Source organism: Piliocolobus tephrosceles, chromosome 10 (assembly GCF_002776525.5).
Source record: "Piliocolobus tephrosceles isolate RC106 chromosome 10, ASM277652v3, whole genome shotgun sequence".
Lineage (NCBI taxonomy): Eukaryota > Metazoa > Chordata > Mammalia > Primates > Cercopithecidae > Piliocolobus > Piliocolobus tephrosceles.
Window position 1 is genome coordinate 99,590,896 of NC_045443.1, and position 24,919 is coordinate 99,615,814.

General features: G+C 36.1%; 1 protein-coding gene across 5 annotated transcripts in view; it reads right to left on the minus strand.

The window, feature by feature from the left end:
* Window positions 1-466: 466 nt before the first annotated feature.
* WASHC3 (WASH complex subunit 3) overlaps window positions 467-24,919 on the minus strand; it is a 47,107-nt gene continuing 22,654 nt past the window's right edge. For all 5 annotated transcript variants that reach the window (XM_023187907.1, XM_023187828.1, XM_023187991.1 and 2 more), the window contains 2 exons: window positions 13,462-13,526; window positions 467-718 (listed from right to left, as the gene is read on the minus strand). In XM_023187907.1, coding sequence (XP_023043675.1) covers window positions 634-718; window positions 13,462-13,526 — 150 coding nt within the window. In that variant the 3' untranslated portion in view covers window positions 467-633. The remainder of the gene's footprint in view (window positions 719-13,461; window positions 13,527-24,919) is intronic.

The window sequence follows — 24,919 nt, forward strand, 5'->3', positions numbered from 1 at the left end:
CATTTAAAATTGTTCATTGCATCGCATTTTTTTTTTTTTTGAGATGGAGATTTGCTCTTGTCGCCATGGCTGGAGTGCAATGACTCAATCTCGGCTCACTGCAACCTTTACCTCCCGGGTTCAAGTGATTCTCCTGCCTCAGCCTCCCAGATAGCTGGAAATATAGGCAGCCACCACCATGCCCAGCTAATTTTTGTCACCACGCCCAGCTAAATTTTTGTATTTTCAGTAGAGACGGGGTTTCACCATGTTGCCCAGGCTGGTCTTGAACTCCTGACCTCAGGTGATCCACTTGCCTCGGCCTCCCAAAGTGCTGGGATTACAGGGGTGAGCCACTGTGCCTGGCCGTAACTGTTCATTGCATCTCTAAAATATTCCATCTTAGTATTTGTAGCACTAATTGTACTTTATTTAGGTTATCCTATTTTTCATTTCAAGGCCCTTTATTTTAGCGACAAGACACACCGGCAGATTACAAATGCTTTATTATTATTATTTTTTAACATAGAAGAGGCTTGGTAGTGGACATGTGGCCATTCGATATTCTTATGACTAACAGAGTTCAGGCTCAATCTCTTACAGAATGTAAATGTACCCCTATGCATGCATATGTAATTCTTATCAAAATTAAGCTTAGTCACTAAAAGAAGATTCGCTATCTGAACTTTCTTCTACAGTTTTTTGACTTTCACCATCAGGCACTGGAGCATCTGGCCTCCTAAAAGAAAAGAAAAAAAATTTAAAAGTCTTTTCCAATTGAAAAGAACACTTACAAACTCTTGAAATTGGTTCATCTTAGAATATTGCTGCTAATAAATCTGCCAAGTCCGTGTCCTTAGTCTCCCGCACTACCCCACTAGCATGCTTCTCTCAGGCTTCTTCGGCACCATGGGGATTCAATGCTATGCCTGTAGAGGCCACGGCAGTATTTTCTCTTGCCAGTCCTTACATAGTGCGCTGCTTCAGCACATTCTGCTTCTCATTACCATGGAGACCCAACTATAGACAGAGATGCGATCTGTAGAGGCTAGCATGACCAGTGCTAAAGCCCTGAAGCTTCCAAGTGTACATGAGGTACAGAGAAAGGAAAGCTAGAAATGAAAAGGAAACGCTTCATGTTCAGGAAAGCTTCAGGGAGAAACTTAGAAATGGAAGACAGTTCAAAAATGGCTATTAAAAAATAGGTAATGTGGAAATTTTGTAGCGAAGGAGAGTGCCTGGTCAAAAAAGGTTCTTAATGTTTGTTAAACATTTTCACTTACATGTTTTATCTTTACAGAATGAAAATAGAAAGTATGAGTTGGCAAAAATACTGTTTCAAAGATCCCCTAGGCATAATAAGGAGACATGAGAATGGTTAGATTCCAACTTTGCATGGATGTGCTCTAATAAACCTAAATGAAATTTTAATGATGTTATTAAAACAGTCAACTAGTTAAGCCTCAATAGTTTTGTGCCAGTAAATCATTTAATCAGTGCAGTGGCACTATCATTCAGCCTCTATTCACTCTTACCAAGAAAGTAAATTAAGCAAGAAAAGTATTTTTTGGGGGCGGGGGAACCAAGAGGAAAAGGAATAACAATATAACTGCTTTATCTTTTTTTTTTTGAGATGGAGTCTCGCTGTCGCCAGGCTGAAGTGCAGTGGTGTGATTTCGGCTCACTGCAACCTTTGTCTCCCGGGTTCAAGCCATTCTCTTGCCTCAGCCTCCTGAGCAGCTGGAACTACAGACGTGTGCCAGCACGCCCAGCTAATTTTTGTATTTTTAGTAGAGATGGGGTTTCACCATGGTGGCCAGGATGGTCTTGATCTCCTGACCTTGTGATCCACTTGCCCTGGCCTCCCAAAGTGCTGGGATTATAGGTGTGAGCTACCGTGCCTGGCCTATAACTGCTGTATCTTGATAATTAAAAACTACCAGACTGATTTCTCCCTCAGGCTTCTTGACTCTTATTAAACATTTAGGACACTTAAAAATAAAACTCTTATTCACCACAAACAGAAATTACTATTACTAAAATAAGAAAATGCACAGTCTAACAGTTACTTTAGGTATTAAAATTACGGCTTATATTTTTAAATATATTTGGCATACTACAAAAGAGAAAGAAATACTGGCATTGCTCCCTAGTTGTCAAATATAAACCCATTTGCTCTGCCGAACAATTTTCAATTATATCTACAAGGAAGCCTTATGTACTCAATACAGTAAAATTTTAAAGCTGGGTATGGCGGTTCCAGGATTTGACTGATGCTCCATCTGCCTAAAATACTAACACGGGACCATCATCGTCATCGCTTTTCATTAGAAGCAACAACTCTAGAATTAGTGGGCCTGAATACTAGGCACATTTTACCCAGTAAATTTCTCTTTGCTATATAGTTGATTTCTTACTGTCTATACTTTGTTAAGTAGGAAAACATTACCAGTGGGAATTATTTTAATACCACATCAAAATTATATTAGTATCTCTGACAACTCAAACAAATACAACAATGTACATAACTTCCTAAAATAAATGCTACTTTAGAAAAGGGTAGGTCAGGGATGTTGGTTCATGCCTGTAATCCCAGCACTTTGGGAGGCCGAGAAGGGTGGATTGCTTAAGCCCAGGAGTTCAAGACCAGCCTGGGCAACAGCGCAAAACCCCATCCTTTGCAAAAAAAAAAACAAAAAAAAAAACAAAAAAAACAGAGAAATTAGCCAGTAGCGGCCTATTGTGCCAGCTACTTTGGAGGCTGAGGTGGATTGCTTGAGGCTGGGGGGGCAGAGTCTGCAGTGAGCTGTGACCATGCCTGGGCACTCCAGCCTGGGCAACAGAGTGAAACCCTGTCTCAAAAAAAAAAAGAAAAAAAAAAAAAAAAAGGAAAAGGATAAAAGCTTAGGACTAGAAGAAACTGAAACTATAAAATTCATTAATTTACATGTGTAACCATTTATTGAAACGTGATGCTATATTGCATAGTAATTAAGAATATAGGCTCTGGGTACAGACCGTCTATGCTGAAATCCCATCCTTGTTTCTTACTTGTTGGCCAACTTTGGGGAAGCTGTTTATTTAACTACTTTGTGACTGACTGGATTTTGTGATGATTAAATTAATTAATAAATGTAAAGTGTGTTCGATAATATCTGGCACATAGTATCAAATAAATATCTGCTGTTACTATGATTATTTATTTTCATCATCTGCATCTACTATTTGCTAGAAAATGTGTTAGGTACAGAGATGAATAACAAGTAGTTCCTTCCCTGAAGCAGCAAATATTTTTGTGAGGGAGACAGAAATGCAAGCAAATTGTTACAGAATGTGATACAGCCATGTGCCACATAATAATGTTTCAGTCAATGATGGACTGCATATGATGGTGGTCCCATTAGATTATAATGGAGCTGAGAAACCTCTATCACCTAGTATTTACTATACTGTACTTTCTGTTATTTTATTTTATTTGACAAGGAGTCTCACTCTGTTGTCCAGGCTGGAATGCAGTGGTGTGATCTTGGCTCACTGAAACCTCTGCCTCCTGGGTTCAAGAGAGTCTCCTGCCTCAGTCTCCCGAGTAGCTGGGACTACAGGCATGTACCACCACACCTGGCTAATTTTTTTTATTTTTGGTAGACAGTAGGTTTCACCATGTTGGCCAGGCTGGTCTTGAACTCCTGACCTCAACTGATCTATCTGCCTCAGCCTCCCAAAGTGCTGGAATTACAGGCGTGAGCCACAGCACCCAGCCTCTCTTGTTATTTCATTTTATTTTACATTTTTTGAGATAGTCTTGCTCTGTCAGGCTAGGGTGCAGTGGTGCAATATTGGCTCACTGCAATCTCCGCCTCCGGGGTTCAAGCCATTCTCCTGCATCAGCCTCCAGAGTAGCTGGGATTACAGGCATGCACCACTATGCCCAGCTAATTTTTATATTTTTAGTAGTGAAGGGGTTTCTCCATGTTGGCCAGACTGGTCTCGAACTCCTGATCTCAGGTGATGCACCTGCCTCAGCCTCCCAAAGCGTTGGGATTACAGGTGTTAGCCACTGTGCCTGGCCTCTGTTGTTATTTTAGAGTGTACTCCTTCTAGTTACTTTTTGAAAAAAAAAGTTAACGTTAAACAGCCTCAGGGAGGTCCTTCAGGAGATATTCCAGAAGAAGGAATTGTTACAATAGAAAATAGATTTATGCGTGTTATTGCCCCTGAAGACCTTCTAGTCAGACAGGATATGGAGGAGAACAGTCATATTGATGATCCTGACATGTGTAGGCCTTGTATGTGTTTTAGTTTTTAGCAAAAAAGTTTAAGAAGTCAAAATAAAAAGTTTAAAAATACAGATATAAAGAGAGAAAATATTTTTGTATAGCTGTACAATGTATGACTTGTCTTTTAAGCTAAGTAAAGCAGTATTACAAAATAGTTAAAAAGGTAAAAAAAAGTTGATAAAGTTATACTAAGCTAAGGTTAATTTATTATTGAAAAAAGTTTTAAAAATAAATTTAGTGTAGTCTAAGTGTACAGTGTTTATGAAATTTACAGTTGGTATAATAATGTCTTAGGCCTTCATATTCACTCCCTATTCACTCACTGACTCACCCAGAGCAACTCCAGTCCTGAAAGCTCCATTCATGGTAACTGCCCTATGCAGGTACCATTTTTTACTTTCTATATTTAGATACGCTTAGATACACAAATACTTGTCATTGTGTTACAACTGCCTACAGTATTCGGTACAGTAATATGCTATACAGGTTTATAGCCTGAGTATGTCGCACGCTATACCATTTAGGCTTGTGTAAGTACACTCTATGATGTTTGCACAATGACAAAATCACCTACAATGCATTTATTGTAACATATCCCTGTCATTAAGCGATGCACAGCTGTATATATACAAATAAGGCTGAACTGTCTGTTTGAACAGAAAAAATGGTCGCTGAAGTTGGTCAGAGAAGACTCCAAAGAATTGGAAATACTTGTGAAGAATTTTATGATTCGAGTAAGACTTCGCCAGAAACAGAAAAGGTGGAAATAAGAGAGAATGACAGCATTCTGGGTAAAGAATAAAATGGGATGGTGTAGCAGGCTGCACTCAGAAACTGTAAGTCATTTGGTAGTTAGAGTGTAAGGTACCCCGGGGTGCAACATTAGATGAGATTAGAACATCTAGCAGGAGCAATAGGTGGAAACTCTGTTTAACCTTCCGAGGAACTGCCAAACTTTTCTGAAGCAGCTGTACCATTTTACATTTGTACCTGCAATGTATGAGGGTTCCAATTTCTCCACACCCTCAGCAACACTTGTTATTGTCTGTACTTATTCATTTTTTCTTTTTTCAATTTTTCTTATTGTGGTAAAATACAGATAACATATAATTTAACATCATAACCATTTTTAAGTATATGGTAGTGTTAAGTACATTCACATTGTTGTACAACCATCATCACCATCCATCTCCAGAACTCTCTTCATCTTGCAAAACTGAATCACCGTACTCACTTATTAATATTCCCTTCTCCCTCCAGCTGCTGACAATCACTATTCTTTCTGTCGCTATGAATTTGACTACACTAGATACCTCATGCAAGTGGAATCATACCATATTTGTCCTTCTGTGATAGGCTTATTTCATTTAGCATAATGTCCTAAAAGTCCATCTATGTTGTAGCATGTGTCAGAATTTCCTTCCTTTTTAAAGCTGAATAATATTCCACTGTATGTATATACCATAATTGTTCCTATTCATCCACTGATGGTTACTTGCATTGCTTCCATTTTTTGGCTATTGTGAAAAATGCTGCTATGAACATGCATATACAAATATCTCTTTGAGACTCTGCTTTCAATTCTTTTGGGTACATGCCCCAAAGTGGAAGTGCTGAATGATAATTCTATTTTTAATTTTTTGAAGGATCACAATACTGTTTTCTATAGCAGCTGCATCATTTTATATTCCCACCAACAATGCACAGGGGCTCCAATTTCTTCATATCCTTACCAATACTTATTATTGTCTTTGTTTGTTTATTTATTGGGGACATCTCATTCTGTTGCCCAGCCTGGAGTACAGTGGCATGGTCAGAGCTCACTATAGCCTCAGCCTCCTGGGCTCAAGTGATCCTCCTGCCTTAGCCTCCCAAGTAGTTGGGACTGCAGATACACAACATTGTGCCTGGCTAATTTGATTTTTTGTAAAGATGAGGTCTCACTTTGTTGCCCAATCTGGTTTAGAACTCCTGGCTTCAAGTGATCCTCTACCCTTGTCCTCCCAAAGTGTTGAGATTACAGGCATGAGCCACTGCACCTGGCTCCTCATTCATTTTATTTTATTTTATTATTTATTTATTTATTTAGAGATGAAGTCTCGCTTATTTATTTATTTAGAGAGGCTGGAGTGCAGCGGCACCATCTTGCTCACTCCAACCTCCACCTCCCAGGTTCAAGCAATTCTCCCTGCCTCTGCCTCCCAAGTAGCTGGGATTACAGAAGCCTGCCACCACACCCAGCTAATTTTTGTATTTTTTAGTGGAGACAGGGTTTCACCATGTTGGCCAGGCTGGTCTCGAATTCCTGACCTCAGGTGATCTGCTTGCTTCAGCCTCCCAAAGTGCTGGGATTACAGGCATGAGCCACCGTGCCTGGCCCCCTCATTCATGTTAAAAGAAATTTTATGCTACTTGAAATTGGAATTGCCAGGAGAACAAAAGAAAAAGTTTTTCTTTGGGTACGAAAAAGAAAAGCAAGCCACAAGAATCAAATGAAGATAGGAAAGCATTTTGTAAGTTGTAAAGTCTTTTAAGTATTACTAGTAATAATAAAACTCACAGCAATACCATCATTTCCAGCCTGGATATTTGTGTTTTCAAGGGGAACAGAAATTTGGCTCTGCATATTATGATCATAAATGTTCTTACTTCACCCTATAAGTTGTTTTTCATGGAAAGAAATTTAAAGACATATTTGAAAAAGTTGCTACCTTAAACTACTAAAGTTTAGCTTCTCCCAATTCAAAGAAAACACACTTTGCTACTAAAATTTGGAAATGAGGACTTTATAATAGTCTCTTGTTATTTTAAATATATAAGTGAATTTCCAAAAAAGATTCTATCAACAAAATACAGAAAAATATATATCATGAATATCATGTGTATTTTTTTTAACAATTTCAATCTTTGGTGGTTACAATAAAAACACTAAATTGGTGGCTACATTTTAAATAGCATATTTATATTTGTGACATCAAAATTATCAGCAAAATTCTTAATAAAAGCAAATTTTTAAAAAGTTTAAGTTTAAGCTAATTATTAAGTCTAAACTATCTTAAAAATATATATGTTTTCAAAGAAGTTACTAGGTTGACCTCAACTAAAAATGAGCCAAAATATAGAAAGGTGCAGGAGAAAGGACGAAGTATATACAAATCTGCCCTTTTTAGCATACCAGATGCTGTGCACATTCTAATTTTGACACCCACTCTTCTCCCATTGATGTGAATCAGTGAAGGCTGTCAACTAGAATCCTCGCTGTCCTCATCTTCTCCCTATCCACTTTCTTGTTTCAGTCACACAGTCTAGGCCTGGTCAATCACAGGAATCTATTCCCTTGCAGAGAGAGAGAGACAGATGGATTCAAGGAAAGGCACACAATTCAAGCAGGGCTAGTCAGAATGTTTCCTTATAAACGAGCTATGAGTTATGGAGAAGAGGGAACTCTCTCTCTGTTCAACTGGAAAAACTAGCAATATTCTGGGGGGCTATGTTCCCAGGCTTCAGAGAGGAAACTCATCAGCACTAGGAGAGACACAGTTTATTATACCAAGGAAGTAAAGGTAGAATGAAGTGGGCAGAGAAGAATGCCAGTCAGCCAGCCCTGATGAGTCCCTAGATCCTGTCCTTACCTAGATTTTTCAGCTATGAGAGTCCATAACTTCCCTTCTTACATAAGCTAGTTTGAGTTGATTTCTGCCATCCTAAATACGAAGAGAGTCCTAAAATACCAATATTGTTGGTTTAATTTGTTTTCATTAAAGGAAGATTTGTATTTGTGTTTAAAACTAGCTACTTTAAGGACACAAAAACCAAACATTCTTTGGGAAAACATGGAAGATAAAGAGTTTAAAAACATTTTTTCATTTCTAGACACTTAAAAACATTGAATTTAAAGCAGATTAAGTACCAAAAACATTGTCAGTAAAAATATTGCTGAGTAGGAGATGATGAGGTAGTTATTATTCAAATCACTAATGGCAACTACACACACATAAAGTTATAATGTCACATGGTACTGTTCATTAATGATCTGTCAGAGCTATGCAATGGCAATAGGTGGTCTTAAGAGAGCCAGGTGTTGTGGCTCACACCTGTAATCCCAGCACTTTGGGAGACTGAAGTGGGTAGATCACCTGAGGTCAGGAGTTCGAGACCAGCCTGGCCAACATGGTGAAACCCTGTCTCTACTAAAAATACAAAAATTAGCCAGGCATGGTGGCATGTGCCTGTAATCCCAGCTACTTGGGAGGCTGAGGCAGGAGAATCACTTGAACCTGGGAGGCAGAGGTTGCAGTGAGGTGAGATTGCACCACTGAACTCCAGCCTGGGTGACAAGAGCAAAATTCCGTGTCAAAAAAAAAAAAAAAAAAAGAAAAGAAAAACAAGACCCAAAACACTAAGATTCTTGAATTAGATTGTATTGACTTAATAAGGACCTCTGGGTAATTAAAAATGTAACAATTTTGACTTTGAATTATAGCAGCTAGTGAGATTAATTTGGTCTTTTCTCTTTTGAATTCTCATCAAGACAGGTATATCCTGTTCTTTGTCTTAGTAGGTAGACTCCTGCAACCATGAAAACAATTTAATGCCTAATATCATGAAGAAAAAGAAAAGCAGCTGTTCTAGGTAGGATGGACTTTTGCTATTGGTCTTGGGATCCTTTATTTCCCAGCAACTCCTCTGCCACTTGCTTGCTAGCCACACACAGACCCACAACTGCTTTCTAACATCTCCTCTTTGATATATCTATTATCTCTCTCATTCTTATGATCAAGTTTTCTAAAAGTAGACCAATTACAATTTTTTGATATGGTTTGTCCTATACTTTCTAGCTAGTGTCTGCCAGCTAATGAATGAGGACTGGTAATTACATTAAATGGAGAACCTAGCTCAGCAAAAACTAACAAAATGGAAAGAGTAAAAATCCTATTTTTGGATGTCCAGTTGTGCAACTGAGGTCTAATCTATCCTCAACCAGCCAAAACTCAATCTTTAATCCACTATGCTGTTGTATAGCAGGAGGTAAAGATCCTCCTGGCAGATAAGGAATGATCTTAGAGGGCAGGAAAATCTGCTGGGCATGCCATGTAAAAAAAGTTTTCTTGCTTTCCAGTATCCTTTTGTTTAACAATAATAAATCCCCTCTTGTCTCAGGGATAAGTAGGCTAAGGTGGCTACTTTTATTTCTGGCAACCATAAGAGTGGTCATTCCACCGTCTGGGAGGATGGTATAAATGTTTTTTGGATAGATATATCCAGGAGAAATGCCAACTGAGCTGGTTCTGTTCAAAGTCTGCACAGTCACTTGAACTCAATTATATGCTTTCTTTAGTCAAATCGATAAGCTGCACACTGCACCCTCCCACTAAGGTTAGGAGTGTGTTGAATTGAACTTCAATTTCAGAAATCTGTTCTTTAAAGCAAAGTTAACAATATAGGTTCTCAGTTTGAGAAAACAGAATATAATTTAAAAAGATAACTACTCTGTATATGTTAAATACGTCTTTGTTGAGAACATAATAGTATACAGGCAACTACAGGATTATAAACAAGTTGTTATCCAAAGCCTGATAAATCCATTGTCTAGAATTTGCTACATAGTCCTCGATTAAACATTCATAAATCACAACTAATATGTATTAAACATTTACTGCTTATCCAGAGCTGTGTGTGCTGAGTGCTTACATCATTATCTATCTAGTCTGAACAACTCTATAAGGAGCGAACTCTTCTATTTCCCATTTTACTGATGAGGAAACTGACGCACAGAGAGGTTCGGTAATCAGACCAGGGTTATACAACTAGGAAGTGGCAGGGTAGAATCTGAATACAAGTAAGTAGACCATCTCTAAAGTCGGCCTCATCCTGAGCCTCAACTATCATGGGCAAGTCCAGAAGCTAGTCTGTTTATCCTAGAATTGTAAAAGTAGCAATTACTAGGTAACAATAGTAACGCTAGTTCAGGGACATAAATGTAAGAGTACAGAACAGGATGGGGTGAAACTTCTTTCTTTTTTTCTAAGCAAGAAAATCTAGGCAGTGATTGAAAGAATATTTAAGGCGTGATTTACCCATTGTATATTTCTGAATGTATTAACCTTTGGCCAAAGACCAATCAAATTTTTCCATTTTCCCCTAAACTCTTTTGAGTATTTTGATGACAAATACTCTTTCACATATCTTTTTATCTCACTGGTATTGAAATTAATTTTTGGAAGCTAAAGCAGGACTAATTCTTGGTTATATATAAATGGTTATTTTCAAAAACTTTAATTTTTAAAAACAATCACTTAGAAGAATCAAATCCAATATTTACTTAGCAATTATCAGGCATTTTCTACAATTTTATAGACTTTCTAATTTCTGTAATAGTCATTTTCCTAGGAAAATTGCTAGGATCTCTTCTCTTTTATCATGTAAATATTTTTGATTTAAAATTATGTACTCTTAGCTTCCAATTTTTCATACAAATAAGCCAATCAAATAGCAATATATTTTCTGATCAGTATTTATTTCTATATTAACCTCAGTTTTGCCCTTTGCTCAGGGCAGACAGAGCTAGGCCATTTCTTCCAACAATTGTATGAGTTTGTCTTACTACTTAAAGCTAATAAAAAATAAAGTGTATGTTTATACTTTAAAAGAAAAAAGAACACAGAACAATCTTTACTGAAAGTTCTTGGCTGAGGCTTAAAATGTACCTAAGATTCTAAATAAAAGTGTACTCTTCCCTTGGATGGCACATTTTCTTCTCTTTCATCATCTCATACTTCTCTCCTGAAGTGAGGCTCCGTAACTTTTATGTAAACATGATTCCAAAAGCACCATAATTCTTCTGTTAACACAGTAGTTGATTGCACTTATCATATCTAGCTAAATGCAGTTGAAACTGGGTTGCTAGTAGTGGTGATAGGTTATAGTGAGTCATCCCCACTCCAACCAGTGCCCCTGGTGACTAACGGCATGTGCGTATGAGGTAATGGGTCAGAATTCAGGCTCCAGGCTGTGGTTGAGGAGCAGCTTTTCTGTAAGACCATGTTAATTGTTACTGGAATTCTACCCTTAAACTTGGCACTACCTCACAACTGAATGTTTCTCAACATTTATAGACAACGAAATACCCTCAAACTGGCCAAGTGAGACACAAGGAAATGTTGAAGGGCCTGGGATCTTCCCCCATGGTAGTTACCTATGGACTCTATCAGGTGGTGATACCTGATGGAGTCTTGAAGAATAATAGGTTAGCCAGGCCAGTCAGATGGGGGTAGGGAGTTCCACAGAGAGAAAGGAGAACATTTAAAGACACCAAAAGGGAATAGGAAAATGATACATTCAGAGAACTGCAGGTAGTTCACTATGGCTACATGAAACAGGCATATGTGAAAGAAACACAAGAGAGGACGCTAGTGAGAGAATCTGCATCTTGATGATAAAAGCATTTCTATGCAATACTAAGATGTTAGACCACATGTTGAAGGCAGTGGAGGGTCACAGGAAGATGTGAAGCAAGAATGAAGTATGAAGAGATCCACTGATGCTTTAGTGGATGGCTTGAAAGAGACCAGGAAAACCAATCAGTAGCTACTATAGTAATTCAGATGACAAATGATGAGGGCGTGAACTAAACAGCAATGGATATGGAGGTATACGGTGAGATGTGAGAGATATTAAAAATGAGAACACATAGTGATTGACTATGTGTTCTCATTTTCCTTACCCATATGTAGTGGGTAAGCAAGAAGACAGAATCAAGAATGATTATCAAGTTGCTAGTGCAGGTAGCTGGTTGAAGTAAAGGAATATGAAGTAGGTTTAGGCTGGGCAGGGGATGAAATGAAGCCAGTAGCAGATAAAAGTCTTGGATATCCAGCACATGCTGATGCTTACAGGGTGCTAGTTTTCCACTTATTATATTTTCTCTAGAAAAAGATAATCATTTTAAAGGTAATATTAGTTCTCTGTTATTATAGGAGGTCTAACTGTATTTCCAGAAGCAAAAGGAGGTCATAGTTAATGTTAAATATATTTACAACCTATATACTGCAATGAGTACCAAAATGGATTGAACCTATAGGTCTGATTGACATTAAAATATATATCACAACCCATCTGGCTTTCAATGTGTGTGTCAGAAACAATTTCCAGAACAAATGCCAAATATCTCAGAGATCCTTCAGTTCAAATTGCCAAGCTATGCCATTGTACTTGAACTGTTTGCTACTTGGACATATACCAAATGTAGATATATGTTTGAAATGTATTCTTGTAGACTTTAAAAGAATTCATAAATTTCATATTTTGGCAGATAAAATATGAGACAAAGACTACTTCATAATGTTTTACCACCAAAGTGTACACCTCTTCTTGGAGGACTGAGAGCCAAGAAAAATTCCAAAGTATACTCTGCTAGTACAGTAATGAATGGTTGGAGTGTGCAGCTAAATACATTGGGGTGAAGCACAACCCCAAACTGGAAAGATTCTTTACAAGTACCTAGATACTTGCAAAACAGAATTCTTCGGAAGAATCTATTACAATATATTTTATACAAGACGAACTATGCAGCCAGATTTGCTTGGATGAAATAAATTGTTGTCAAATTTCTGAGCCACAATTTTTTTTTATCATTTCTCAAAAATATTTTAGAAAATTCACACAATAAGGGATTAAATACTTTCAGGTTAAAAAAACTCACATAAATTAGTATCTAGTTTCTTAATAACCATTAACACAGACATAGGGAAACTTTAGCCTATTTATTTCTTAATCTGGCTTAACCTAGATTATAGCAGACTAAATTTCTTACACACTGAGATCTTAAATGAAATCATCTACCCCCCGTACATAATAATCACCCCCCAACAAAAAAGGACAGACAAACAAACAAAAAACCAAGAGGTAGAACAAAAAGGAAACCAAACCAAACAAAAAAACAACTGTCATTAAATTCCAGCTCCTTTGGATATCTAGAATCATTACTAATCTATTGAAACTGTTCCTAAACTGTGTAAAGGCTGGTTTTAGTAGAATAGGATATGTTTCTTTTTGGTAACATAACAGAGACACTATTTACAAAGATGATATCCTCAACCATAAAACACTGTAGGGATAAAAATATAGAGAATTTGAAATATTTTTTTTATAACTGACAAATTCAATGTCCTAGCAATAATATAATTATATTAGAAGAATTACTTACTCAAGAAGATCTGGGTCTAGTCCTTCTGATATCATTTTGTTTCTTATTGCCATCACTGGTACACCCTAAGCAAAGGATATAAGATAATTTCATCATTAAAAATGCCTCCTTTATATGTCTACACATACCATCTAAAACAAGACCTTTAGATGCCTCATTATTTAAGAGTTCTTATTCTACTTTTAAATTAACATGTGCCTGGCACTTGAATAATCTAGTGAAGTACCCATTTTACATTGACCTAACAGAATTAGTCTTATCCAATACCACATAAGCCCAAACTACATCATTTGAGCTTATTCATTACTAATTCTGCTGTATAGAGAACAGAAATCATATTCTCATTCTTCTTATATCACCAAAAGAAAGAAAACATTACTCAAATGATTAAAATACCAGCTGAAGCGATACAATGAATAGTTAACAATATGAATAGGTATCTTTTCAAAGATTTCAGACACTTCTGCTCTTAAGTATAGCTATATTAATGTCCTTTTAATAAGCAAACAGTTCAATTCTATTTGAACACTTTAGACACAAAAATCAAATCTAATTCAAGAACCTCCCTGGGACTATATTACACATCTTCCCATCACTGGTGCAAACACTAACTAATGACAATTTTAGAAGTATATACGTTACAAAAATAGTAAAAACACGTGAATCTCAGAGTTCAGGTTAAGAATATGAAAACAGAAAAGAATATGACAGAAATAGACACATTTACTTGAAAAGGAAAGAGACTTGATGTATAATTAAACATTTATTCCAAGTTCACTTGGTGAAGCTCCAAGGGGAGAAGATGTAATCAGATCTCTGTCAACTCCCCTCTCTTCACACCACCCCCAAGGATAAGAAACACTTAACTGATGTGTTCAATTTGAGGGCCTTGATTCTATCTCCTTAAAGGAGGCAGGGTCACGGCCTGGGACCCTCTCTCTCACCCGGTGTGGCATAAGAAGGAAAGTACACCCAGGCACACTCAGGAAAAAGCCCAGTCACCTCTCTATTGCTGTTGTACACTTTTCCTTTATCATTAGCCAGTTGTGATGTTCATGTTTTTTACTTTTATTTTTAATTGCCAAATAATAATTACACATGTTTTTGTGAATAATGTGCTGTTTTGAAACATGTAGACATTGAAGAATAATCAAATTAGGCTATTTAGCATATCCATCACCTCAAATATTTATTCTTTGTGGTAGGAACTTTTAAACTCCTCTCCCATAGCTATCTTGAAATATACATCTTGAAGATGGGATAGAAGTTTGTCTAAAATGAAAAACACAAATACTTAGAAATATACACAAATCTTTATATAGCCTATCATATGTACACTTGTCTCAAACTTTTAAGTATATACTTGTCCAGATATACTCCTTCCCCTCCAAAATGCTGATTTTATATTTCCCAATAAAATCTGAGTTTAAGTCCAGGCATGCATATGTACAAATGTGAGAGCTAAATTTATTACAAATTTAATATGAAAAGTCTTCAAAGTTAAGGACACTATATATAACATAGTATCTTGTATCTCACAGATCTTGCCAAATTAAGTTAAATCATTAAATTTAATCCTCATTTTTTTAAATCTGAAAATTTTATGTCAAAGAATTTAATTTTTATTTACTTTAAAAAAAAAACTGTCCAGAAAAGATAGCTATAGAGAGAGTCATAATCACTTATTTTGGCTATGGAGGAGAAAATACCTACATCCCCTTTCACAGCCTGCTAGGTTAAATAAGGCTAGGAAAGCAGAGGCTTTGTTTTGAGTTTACAGGTTACTAAGAAGACTCTCATGAGAAGTAGCAAAGGCAAGGTGGTCATTTGCAGGCCCATTTATACACTTATCTTGGTAACTGTTGTGTTTTATCTTATAAATTAGTAAAATTTAGCTTATTAAGACTCAGGTAAAAATGAATACTTAAGTGCATTCTAAATATTACATGAATCAATATAAATAGCACCATCTTCGAATTCTCTTCAAAACCATACCTCTGAAAGCAATATTGTTCCATGAGGCAATTTTTACGATATTCTGAAAAGTGCATTATAATAGGTTTCGAAGTCAAAGAAGGTGGAAGATAAGTTTAATGACCAAAAAAGAGAAAAACAAAAAGGAAAAAGTCCACTTGCTAGGGGCATCCAATGTGAACAGACTGAAGTTTGGAATAAAGAAAGCAAGAAATTAAAACTAACACCACTTTTGAATATATTATCTAAAACTAAGACTTGAATGAAACATATTTAAAAACAAAACATACTTAATACAAAATTAATTTAAATAGTAGAGGAGAAAGCTGATTACTGGAATGACACAGCTGGGAATTTAACTTGATAATTAAATGCCATTCAATTATTTACGATAACAGGGGGTAAGTTAGGAGTTTGAAACATTCCACAAAAAAAATATGAGTGCTAGGAAAAAAAGAGGAGAGGAGAGTTAATGTCATAGTTCTTTAAAAAGACCTCTTGGCTTCTATTAACTATGGTTTGATAGTATAAGGTCTTTCTACAAATTCAAGCATGTGATTTATTTATTATACTTTAGCATAATCCACAGGACATCACTGGAAAGGTTACATAAATAAGTTACAAAGCCAAGAAAAGAGAAGGGAGGAGAATGAGGTTGAAAAAAATTTCCTAAAATATAGCAAAGAAAGTGTATATTGGGTGGAGGTGAGGGGAAACAATGGGTGGGAAGGGAGGAATGGGGAACAGCGAAGTTGGTAGAACTGGATAAGCCCTCTCTTTGAACATTAGCTTCATGGAATTGATTATAGTATAAGAATAATAGAAACCTAAACCTGTAAGCTCCAAATGTGAACCTTAGTTTCTGGGGTCTGCTTACAGCAGAACAGCACAGATACATATACAATTTGGTATTTTTAGTCATTTCTGTATATGCATATGGGTAAAGAAAAATATATACAATTGCTAATATCTTACTTGATTCTGAGACTTATTATCACTACCTTAATACAAATCTCATAAAGCTTGATAAAAAAGAATAATTTGGCCTGTGTTCCAAAGAATGCATTCCAAAGAGATTTGCTGTTGTTTCTAGTGACGTTGCTTAGAAAATTTGTTGTTTTGCTATATTCTTCCTTAGAAGTCAAGTAACAGTCTGGTTTGTTAAACACCAAAAAGAAGTGTCCAATTTCTGATCGCCAACAGACAAAGCTACTGGTGGTCTAAGAAGGACAAGAAAGACCTCAAAACTGAAGTCCACTGAACTGTGGGATTTTTTTTGGCAAGTGAAAATGACAGTGTGTCCAACATAAGTAATGAAGAAGAGAGAAGGCAGCCATAAGTCTGATGTTCCAAAAAATCACGTCTGTATTTGCGTCACTGGAGAAAGTGTGTAAAGAAGCCACACTAATGAAATTATGATGGCAACACTAATAGTTAAATACTAGTTTGTTATATCACAAAAAACTGTTTGGAGGTTTACAGGCCTGCCAATATTTACATTTATTTCTTATTGTGTTAAAGAAAGTCAAACTACAAAATTCTTTTATAAACTTTAGGAAATTTTCCTAAAGTTTTAGATTAGAAGGGGAAAAAAAAAACTTCGTTCTTTACAGGCCTGCCAATATTTACATTTATTTCTTATTGTGTTAAAGAAAGTCAAACTACAAAATTCTTTTATAAACTTTAGGAAATTTTCCTAAAGTTTTAGATTAGAAGGGGAAAAAAAAAACTTCGTTCTCAATTTAAGATAAATGACTTTCCTTGTTTAAAAATAACTAAAAATGCTCCTTATATTTTAGAGTTTTTCCTCTTAGTTTAAGAGTGTGAATTGTAACAATTCAGTTATGAAAGATGAAAAACATGAAGTTTTCTTCCCCACCTAAGGCAACAATAAAAAATAGATCTACTGAATACGTTGTTGGAAAAAGCTTTTTCTTTGCAGAGAGCGGGAACTAGTAGAATTTGAAAAAATGCTACAGGTTGTTAAAAGGCAGCCAGTCCCCCAGTCAGGGTCCTTTTACTGAAACCCCGTCTCTACTAAAAAATACAAAAAAAAAAAAAAAACTAGCTGGGCGTGGTGGCAGGTGCCTGTAGTCCCAGCTACTCGGGAGGCTGAGGCAGGAGAATGGCGTGAACCCGGGAGGCGGAACTTGCAGTGAGCTGAGATCCGGCCACTGCACTCCAGTGTGGGCGACAGAGCGAGACTCCGTCTCAAAAAAAAAAAAAAAAAAAAAAAAAAAAAAAAAAAAAAAAATTAATAAAATGGACTCAATCATATCTTTGCCTTCTGAATTTCAACAGTCTTATTAAAAAAATATTTTATTGAGGCTGGGCACAGTGGCTCACGCCTGTAATCCCAGCACTTTAGGAGGCTGAGGTGGGAGGATCACCTGAGGTCGTCGGGAGTTCGAGACCAGCCTGACCAACATGGAGAAATCCCATCTACTAAAAATACAAAATTAGTTAGGCGTCGTGGTGCATGCCTGTAATCCCACCTACTGAGGAGGCTGAGGCAGGAGAATGGCTTGAACCTGGAAGGCGGGGGTTGCGGTGAGTCAAGATCGCACCATTGCACTCCAGCTTGGGCAACAAGAGTGAAACTCCATCTCAAAAAAAAAAAAAAAATTTTACTGTATTTTATGAAATAAATTAGTAGGATGTACATTTAGGATAAAATTTTCAGATTAAATATTACATATAATGGATTATTGTTCACTGAACAAATCATAACACAAAAGAAAGCAAATGCTCAATGACCTTTTCTCTTCAAAGCTTTCAATGAAGGATATCAATTAATTTAAATAAATTTTTTAACCACGTAAAATGCATATGGCTATCTAAAAAAATGGAAACTTTATTTCTAATGACCTACACAGATCTAGAAAATACTTGGTAAACAACTAGTTCCTGGAAACAAATTCTTCAAAAATGAACATTTTCACAGCAATTAAATGTCACTAAGGATGGCTATAAAAAATGTGATATTAGTATTAAAATATTCTCGGCTATATGATTATGATAACAGTGGTATCAGTGCTAAGAATAAACACATGAGAATTGAGGGAGGCATATATGATATTACCAAGTAGGTACTGACATGACAACCATATAACTATTTAGTATCTGCCCACTACATGGCAAGTACTTCCTTCCATCTTCTAGCTTTATCACGCATCAGAAAAAGCGAGAAATTTAAAACCTGAACTTAGCAGTATCATTGTTTACTGCTCTCTAACAAACATTTATAACAAGAAAATTTAAAAATACGCAAAAGGGCAAATACATAATAGAAAGATTTATGCTTTGAAACAACATTAAATCTGTACACAGTACGACTGGTTCTAAGCTCCCTAACTTTCAAGGCAACATGGAGGGTTCAAAAGGCAGCTAAAATGATGGAAAAATCATAATCTGTAAAACTGGCATAATCATTCTTCACACATGATTTCCTTTGAGGTCAGTTCACTGACTTTAGCAGAGAGTAATTTTTGTAATTTCTTGCCAGAAGTATGACAAAAGTTATCTTTTTCTAGGTCCTCTGTATACTGGGGCCATGGCAAAGCATAGGTAATATGGCAGGGGCTTCCAGTTGGTGGCTAACTGTCACAGTTTTCTGTTTAAGGGAAAGCTCTATCCAAACCTTCTTGCATTTGATATAAGCTAGAAAGTAGAAGGAGGAGGACAAATGTCAGAGGTCACTTGAATTTCATTGATCCCAACTCAAAATTACTACTCATATAGTCTACCATTTTGCTAAGCTTTGCTTCTTTCTTTTAGTTGTAGTCACACAGACCTGCCTAACTTATTTAGTTCATGGGAAGAATAAAATAGTTTTACTCAAAATTTTCAAAGTTGGCTAAATTATACAATTAATTAAACAGACAAATGTTCATTTGTATCTTTTCTTTATATTCATAAGTGTGGCAAATCAAAGTCATTGGACATGAAGCTTTATTTTTCAATGAACAGAATGAGGCTAAAACAACACAAAAGTTATTCCCCCATCCCACAAACCTTCATGTACTCAATAAATACTGATCTTGATATTGATTAGTAAACCTTAGGTATCATAAAAGAAATGAAATACGTATTAATATTATACCTATAGTTAGGAAACAATGAAAAAATAAATCACAGCTATTAAGCTAAATCTGTAACAGTGTTGTTCACAGCTATGATTATATATGAACCAGTAGCTCCTCCTTTTTGACTATACTTTGACTATACTGTTGATCACTGATGAGGAACTTACCTGGAGTTCTCTGAACCATGGAAAGCCACATTGGGGTCATATCCAAAAAATGTTTTAAAGACTTTAATTACTCTTACAATAACTACATCTTGTTTGTCATCTAAAGAACATGTTATTTCATGCTTGATTGGGTTTCACAAGGTCCAAAGTGCATAACTTCTTGATGAACATCTTTAATAATCATTTAGAGCCTCTTCATCCTTAGGTAATGGAAGTCACATTTCCTCAGGCCAACATTCACCGCTGGCAACAGATGCATCAGAACCACCAGAACCAAAGAGATTATTCAATTCACATTTTAAGCCAGCCAAAGAAAATAGAACTTTAAAAAAAATCTAAGTGTCCAAGAGACTGTTTTGGCAAATACGGTTTCAAAAAATACAAGTCATTAGCTTCTTAATGTGGAAGTCGGACTTGCCCAATGCACAATTTATTACTGGCAAAGGATTCACCAAGATCTGCCAGTAAAGAGGGGAGAATTGTTGGAAAAGTGATCTATGTACACAATTCCAGTTAAGTTATAAAAGCAATATGTAATTTAGTAAAGGCTTGTGCTGCACTATTATGACAACAAACATTAAATCAAAATCAATTATCTGCCACATTTGGAACACAACAGTATTACTCACTGAAAAATCTTGTATAAAACTTGCTTAAAAAGGAAAAAAAAGTCAGAAAATGCCAGCAGGTGTTCCAGGAACATTCATTAGTAATGAGATCCAAATTTGGGGATCAATTAATAGATCATAAATCTAAAAGGAATTTCAGATCTCATTTTATGTGTGAGGGAACTGAAGTCTTGAGTGGTGACATGACCTGATGTGATGGCAAAGCTAAGAAACTATACCATGTTGTATTTCAGAAGTACTGGGAAAAGATCTGGGTGTACTCCTAAGCAATGAAATTTTCTCCCAGAGAAAGAACAACTTTTCTTTCATTGTTTTAATCTAATCATTGTTTTATCTCTCAGAGGGTAGTAATCCAGAAGTGACAGAAAAAGGCATGGAGACCAAAAAGTAAGGTATTACTTATTACTCTGTCAACTGGTACTTGTGATTAGTGAAGGACTGTATTGGTTTTTGTTCAAAGGAGTTTATATTAATTAAATAGTTTTCATTATCTAGACTGTAAAATAGATTTACAGGTATGTGGCAAGTGAAGCAAGGCATATAGAAAAGCAAGGCATTCCAGGAGATAGTTAGTTCCCAGGAAGAGGAAGTTTTTATTGCAGTTTAGGGAGGAACCCAAAGGGGACTGTAGTTCATCCTCATATCCAGGAAGTCTTAACATCAGGAAAAATCTGTTTTTGTAACCCACAAGACTTTCTGCCATATCTGAAGTGAATGATCACATCAGAAGTCTGCAAAATAAAGCTTTCTATACTACAGAAGAAGCTGAAAGGGCTTGAAAAACACGATTCTGTCATATTACAGAAGACAAAATCGTTCTAAATAATAATTCAAAAACTAGGAGAAATGGTTAAAAGATTGTTGAGGAGCTATGTATCAAGATGATACTGAGTGGAAGTATATTACACTTTGGAAAAAGAAACACAGTATAATTGGAATAGAGGTATAAGACTCTTCTTATGGGGCAGTAACTCATATTTTTAAATGACAAGAATATAAAGGCAACTGAAAAAGAGACAAATCCTATTATTACCCTTTCACAAGGTGAAAGAACTTGTGGCATTGTTAATTCCCTTTTGAATGTATAGAGATGGTTATTTTTAGGATCTTAGGGTCAGAAATTGTTGGTATAAAGGATTAGATATTGTTGGTATAAATACAGTTTTTTTTTCAGAAACAGTTTTTGTTTGAGTTTTTTTTTTTTTTGAGACTATGCTATCTTCCTTTGTGTTAATATAAACAATTCCCTAAAAGCTGAGATGTAGGCTTTTAAAACTGTTTCTATAACCTGTAGTCATGTGTACAGTGGATGTAAACTACTCAAGGTTATACCAACAGACAAATCAAAACTCATTTAAAGAATTATGTTGTTATCGGTCTTTCTCTGCATTAAGAACTAAAACTGAATTTTGAGTGGTGGGTAAGCAAACGTTAGTCACCCCTAAAGTTGAGAAAAATTGGGTATTTTAATGCAAATCTAAAATCTTGTTGGGAAAGTGAAACACTTTTCAGTATGATAAGGTAGTCTGTAATGAAGTCACCCTCTAGAATTAGCTGGGGTTAGGCTCCTCCTTATAGCCAGTGGTCAAATTTGCTTTTCTATCTATATCCCTGTTTGTTCTCAGTTATACTCAAAGAACTGAACCACATTTTCAGAGTGAACAACCGATCAGAAGACAAACACAGAAAATAGGAAGGCATATCACCATCCTGAGGTATAGAGATACAAAGCTATCTGTATTCTTTCCACGTGAATGACAGAAAAAATGAATGGCTCAGTGGTACAAATTATAATAGGTCTCTAATGATTGTTCTTCACTCCACTTCTCTGAGGCATTTTCTAAAGCAAAGTGGTACTGTTATCTGCTCTCCCAGTTAAAAGTTATAGTTTGGTAACGGAATGGATATAGGAAACACAACTAGCTACGCAGATACTGCTGAAGAATAATATTTTAGGTGATAACTTATGACATCAGAATGACTGTACTCTTGGAAAAGTGCTAAGTGGTTTGGAAACCAACAGATTATGTTCAGCAATACCCACAGGTATGTTCAAGAAGCTTTACACTGAAATCAAAAGATTAAAAAATCCTCAATTAAAGTTTTAAGACTAGACCTATGAATAACAACGATATAATGGGGAAAAAACAGTAGAAGAACTGCCAGGAAATTATTAGGAGGAAAATGTAAACAGCAAACAAATCCAACAGCCTAAAAAAAAAAGTGTCTATGTGTGTGTGTAAATAGAGCAAATCTGAAATCTCAAAATAAGTAAATCTTGGGAACTGCCAACACTTAATGGGAAGAAACTTGTGTATGAGAACTGGCATTTCAAAGAAACGTCTTACAATGTTTTCCAGCAGAAAGAGGACAATAACCATAAATCAAAATATAAACACATATATGGAAATTCTTGAACATGAGATAAAGAAACTCCTAAGTGAGGTTAAAAGAAGGCAAAAATTTTATCAGGTGGAGCATACTTTTTGGCTACCTAGCCGGGTGGAAGATTTAGATAAGGCTTCCTTAAAACGCTGTAAACAAGCAGAAAGATCCAGACACGATGGGGGATATTATCCATCTACAGGTACTAGAAGCTTAATTTTGCCTATATTAGAATATCTGATAAATTCCTAAGTTGCCTCACTGAAAATTTAATTCCTCAATAGATAAAGGGAGCAATGAGGCAAACATGCAACTATTTGTGCCTAAGTTTGAACACAAAGGCCAAAATAAATGATAATGAAGAAGGGACAGGAATTCTGGTAGTAATCATGCCAAGGAAAGAAAATTCCTGGGCATTATCAAACGTGTGGCCTACATCTGTTGTTGGAAATTTTGACAGTCACTCATGATATATTTAGAAAACAGAAGAAGGAGTGAATTGATAGATGGCTCAATAATCATAATCCAAAAAATAATGATTGGCAGATTCATGTCAACCTTGAGGAAGACCTCTGCTGGGTCTATTCTTGTTATGGTCCTGAAAAACATTTTAAATTGGTAACTTGAAGAAATGAGAGCATATTTATACATATCCAGGGAGCACAAAGTGAGGAAGGAGAGATCATATGCAGGATTACATATAGAGTCCATTAACAAATATTGATTGAGCACCTTTATGGGTAAGGTGTTAAAATGAATACATGGATTAATCAAGACACCATTCTTCCTCTCATGATTCCATTTTCAAATGGAGATATAAAAATATGTACAGATAATCATAAAACAAAGTATTAAGTGACAAACTCCAGAAAGAATACCGGTAAAGTCATTGGATAGGTCAACAAAAGGAGCTATTACTTCTATCTAGCTTTATGTGTGTTGGTGGGTTTAGAATCTGGAATGATTTAGTGGACACAATCATAGGAACATGTTAGATAATAGAATTTGGACATGTAATAATAAAGAGAAGGATAATCTAGATTCAGAGAAGAAAAAGCATGGCGCTTACATAGGGAACAGTTTGTGGTTTTGCCTGATTAAAGAATGGAATTCAGGGCCGGGCACGGTGGCTCACTCCTGTAATCCCAACACTTTGGGAGGCTGAGGCGGGTGGATCACCTGAGGTCAGGAGTTCAACACCAGCCTGGCCAACATGGCGAAACTCCGTCTCTACTAAAAGTACACAAATTAGCTGGGTGTGGTGGCGGGCACCTGTAATCCCAGCTACTCAGGAGGCTGAGGCAGAAGAACTGCTTGAACCCGGAGGCAGAGGTTGCAGTGAGCTGTGATCATGCCCCTGTGCTCCAGCCTGGGCGACAACAGCAAGACTCCGTCTCAAAAAACAAAAAACAAAAAAAACAAAACAAAAAAAACCAAAAGAAATTCAGGACAGGGAACAATAGGAAATAAAAGTTGGGTAATAAGGTTCTGGGATGCAGGTTGGCACAATAAACTAAAAACAATAAAATTAAATTTAACTTGGATGAACTTCTAGTTTTAGGATGGCAGTTTGATGTAGCTCCCCCCTTTCTTCTTGAAAATCACCCCTAAACAATTTGAAACAGAATATGACCTCCAGCTTTAATGACTAAGAGGCATATATGAACCAATTACATAAAAATTAAGAGCAGATAGAAGAATGATTGATGACTTAGCAGAGCAAAAGGTCAAGTCCATGTGCCTGACAAAGGAGATGCCAGGAAGAAGCAGCACTTTCAGAATGCTGAAAATGCTTAGGAAATAGAATATACCCTCACCAAAGACAGAAAGGAGACAAAGGGCTAAAAACAGAAAAATTTGTCTTAAATCAGAAACAGTCTGAGGCAGAAGAAATTGAACCCCTAATCATACCCAGTGACATCAAGCAAAAAGGATAGGCTGGAGTTAAGTGCCAAGTACTGCTAGAAAGTTTAGGCTTTTAAAAAATAAAACAATTATTTATTTTCTTAAATGCTTTTAAGTTTAAAAAATGTAAATGATATTAAGACATAGTTTAAAATGTTTTTAAGCAATCCTTAATCAGGGTTTTTTTTTTCTTCCCAAAATACATATGCTCTATGTATCAAGTACCAATTTTAGAGATTCTAATTTTGTAGGGTAGGGCCCAGGAACTTACATTTTGGAAGTTTATCAAACTACTGAGCTAGTGTGAACAAGG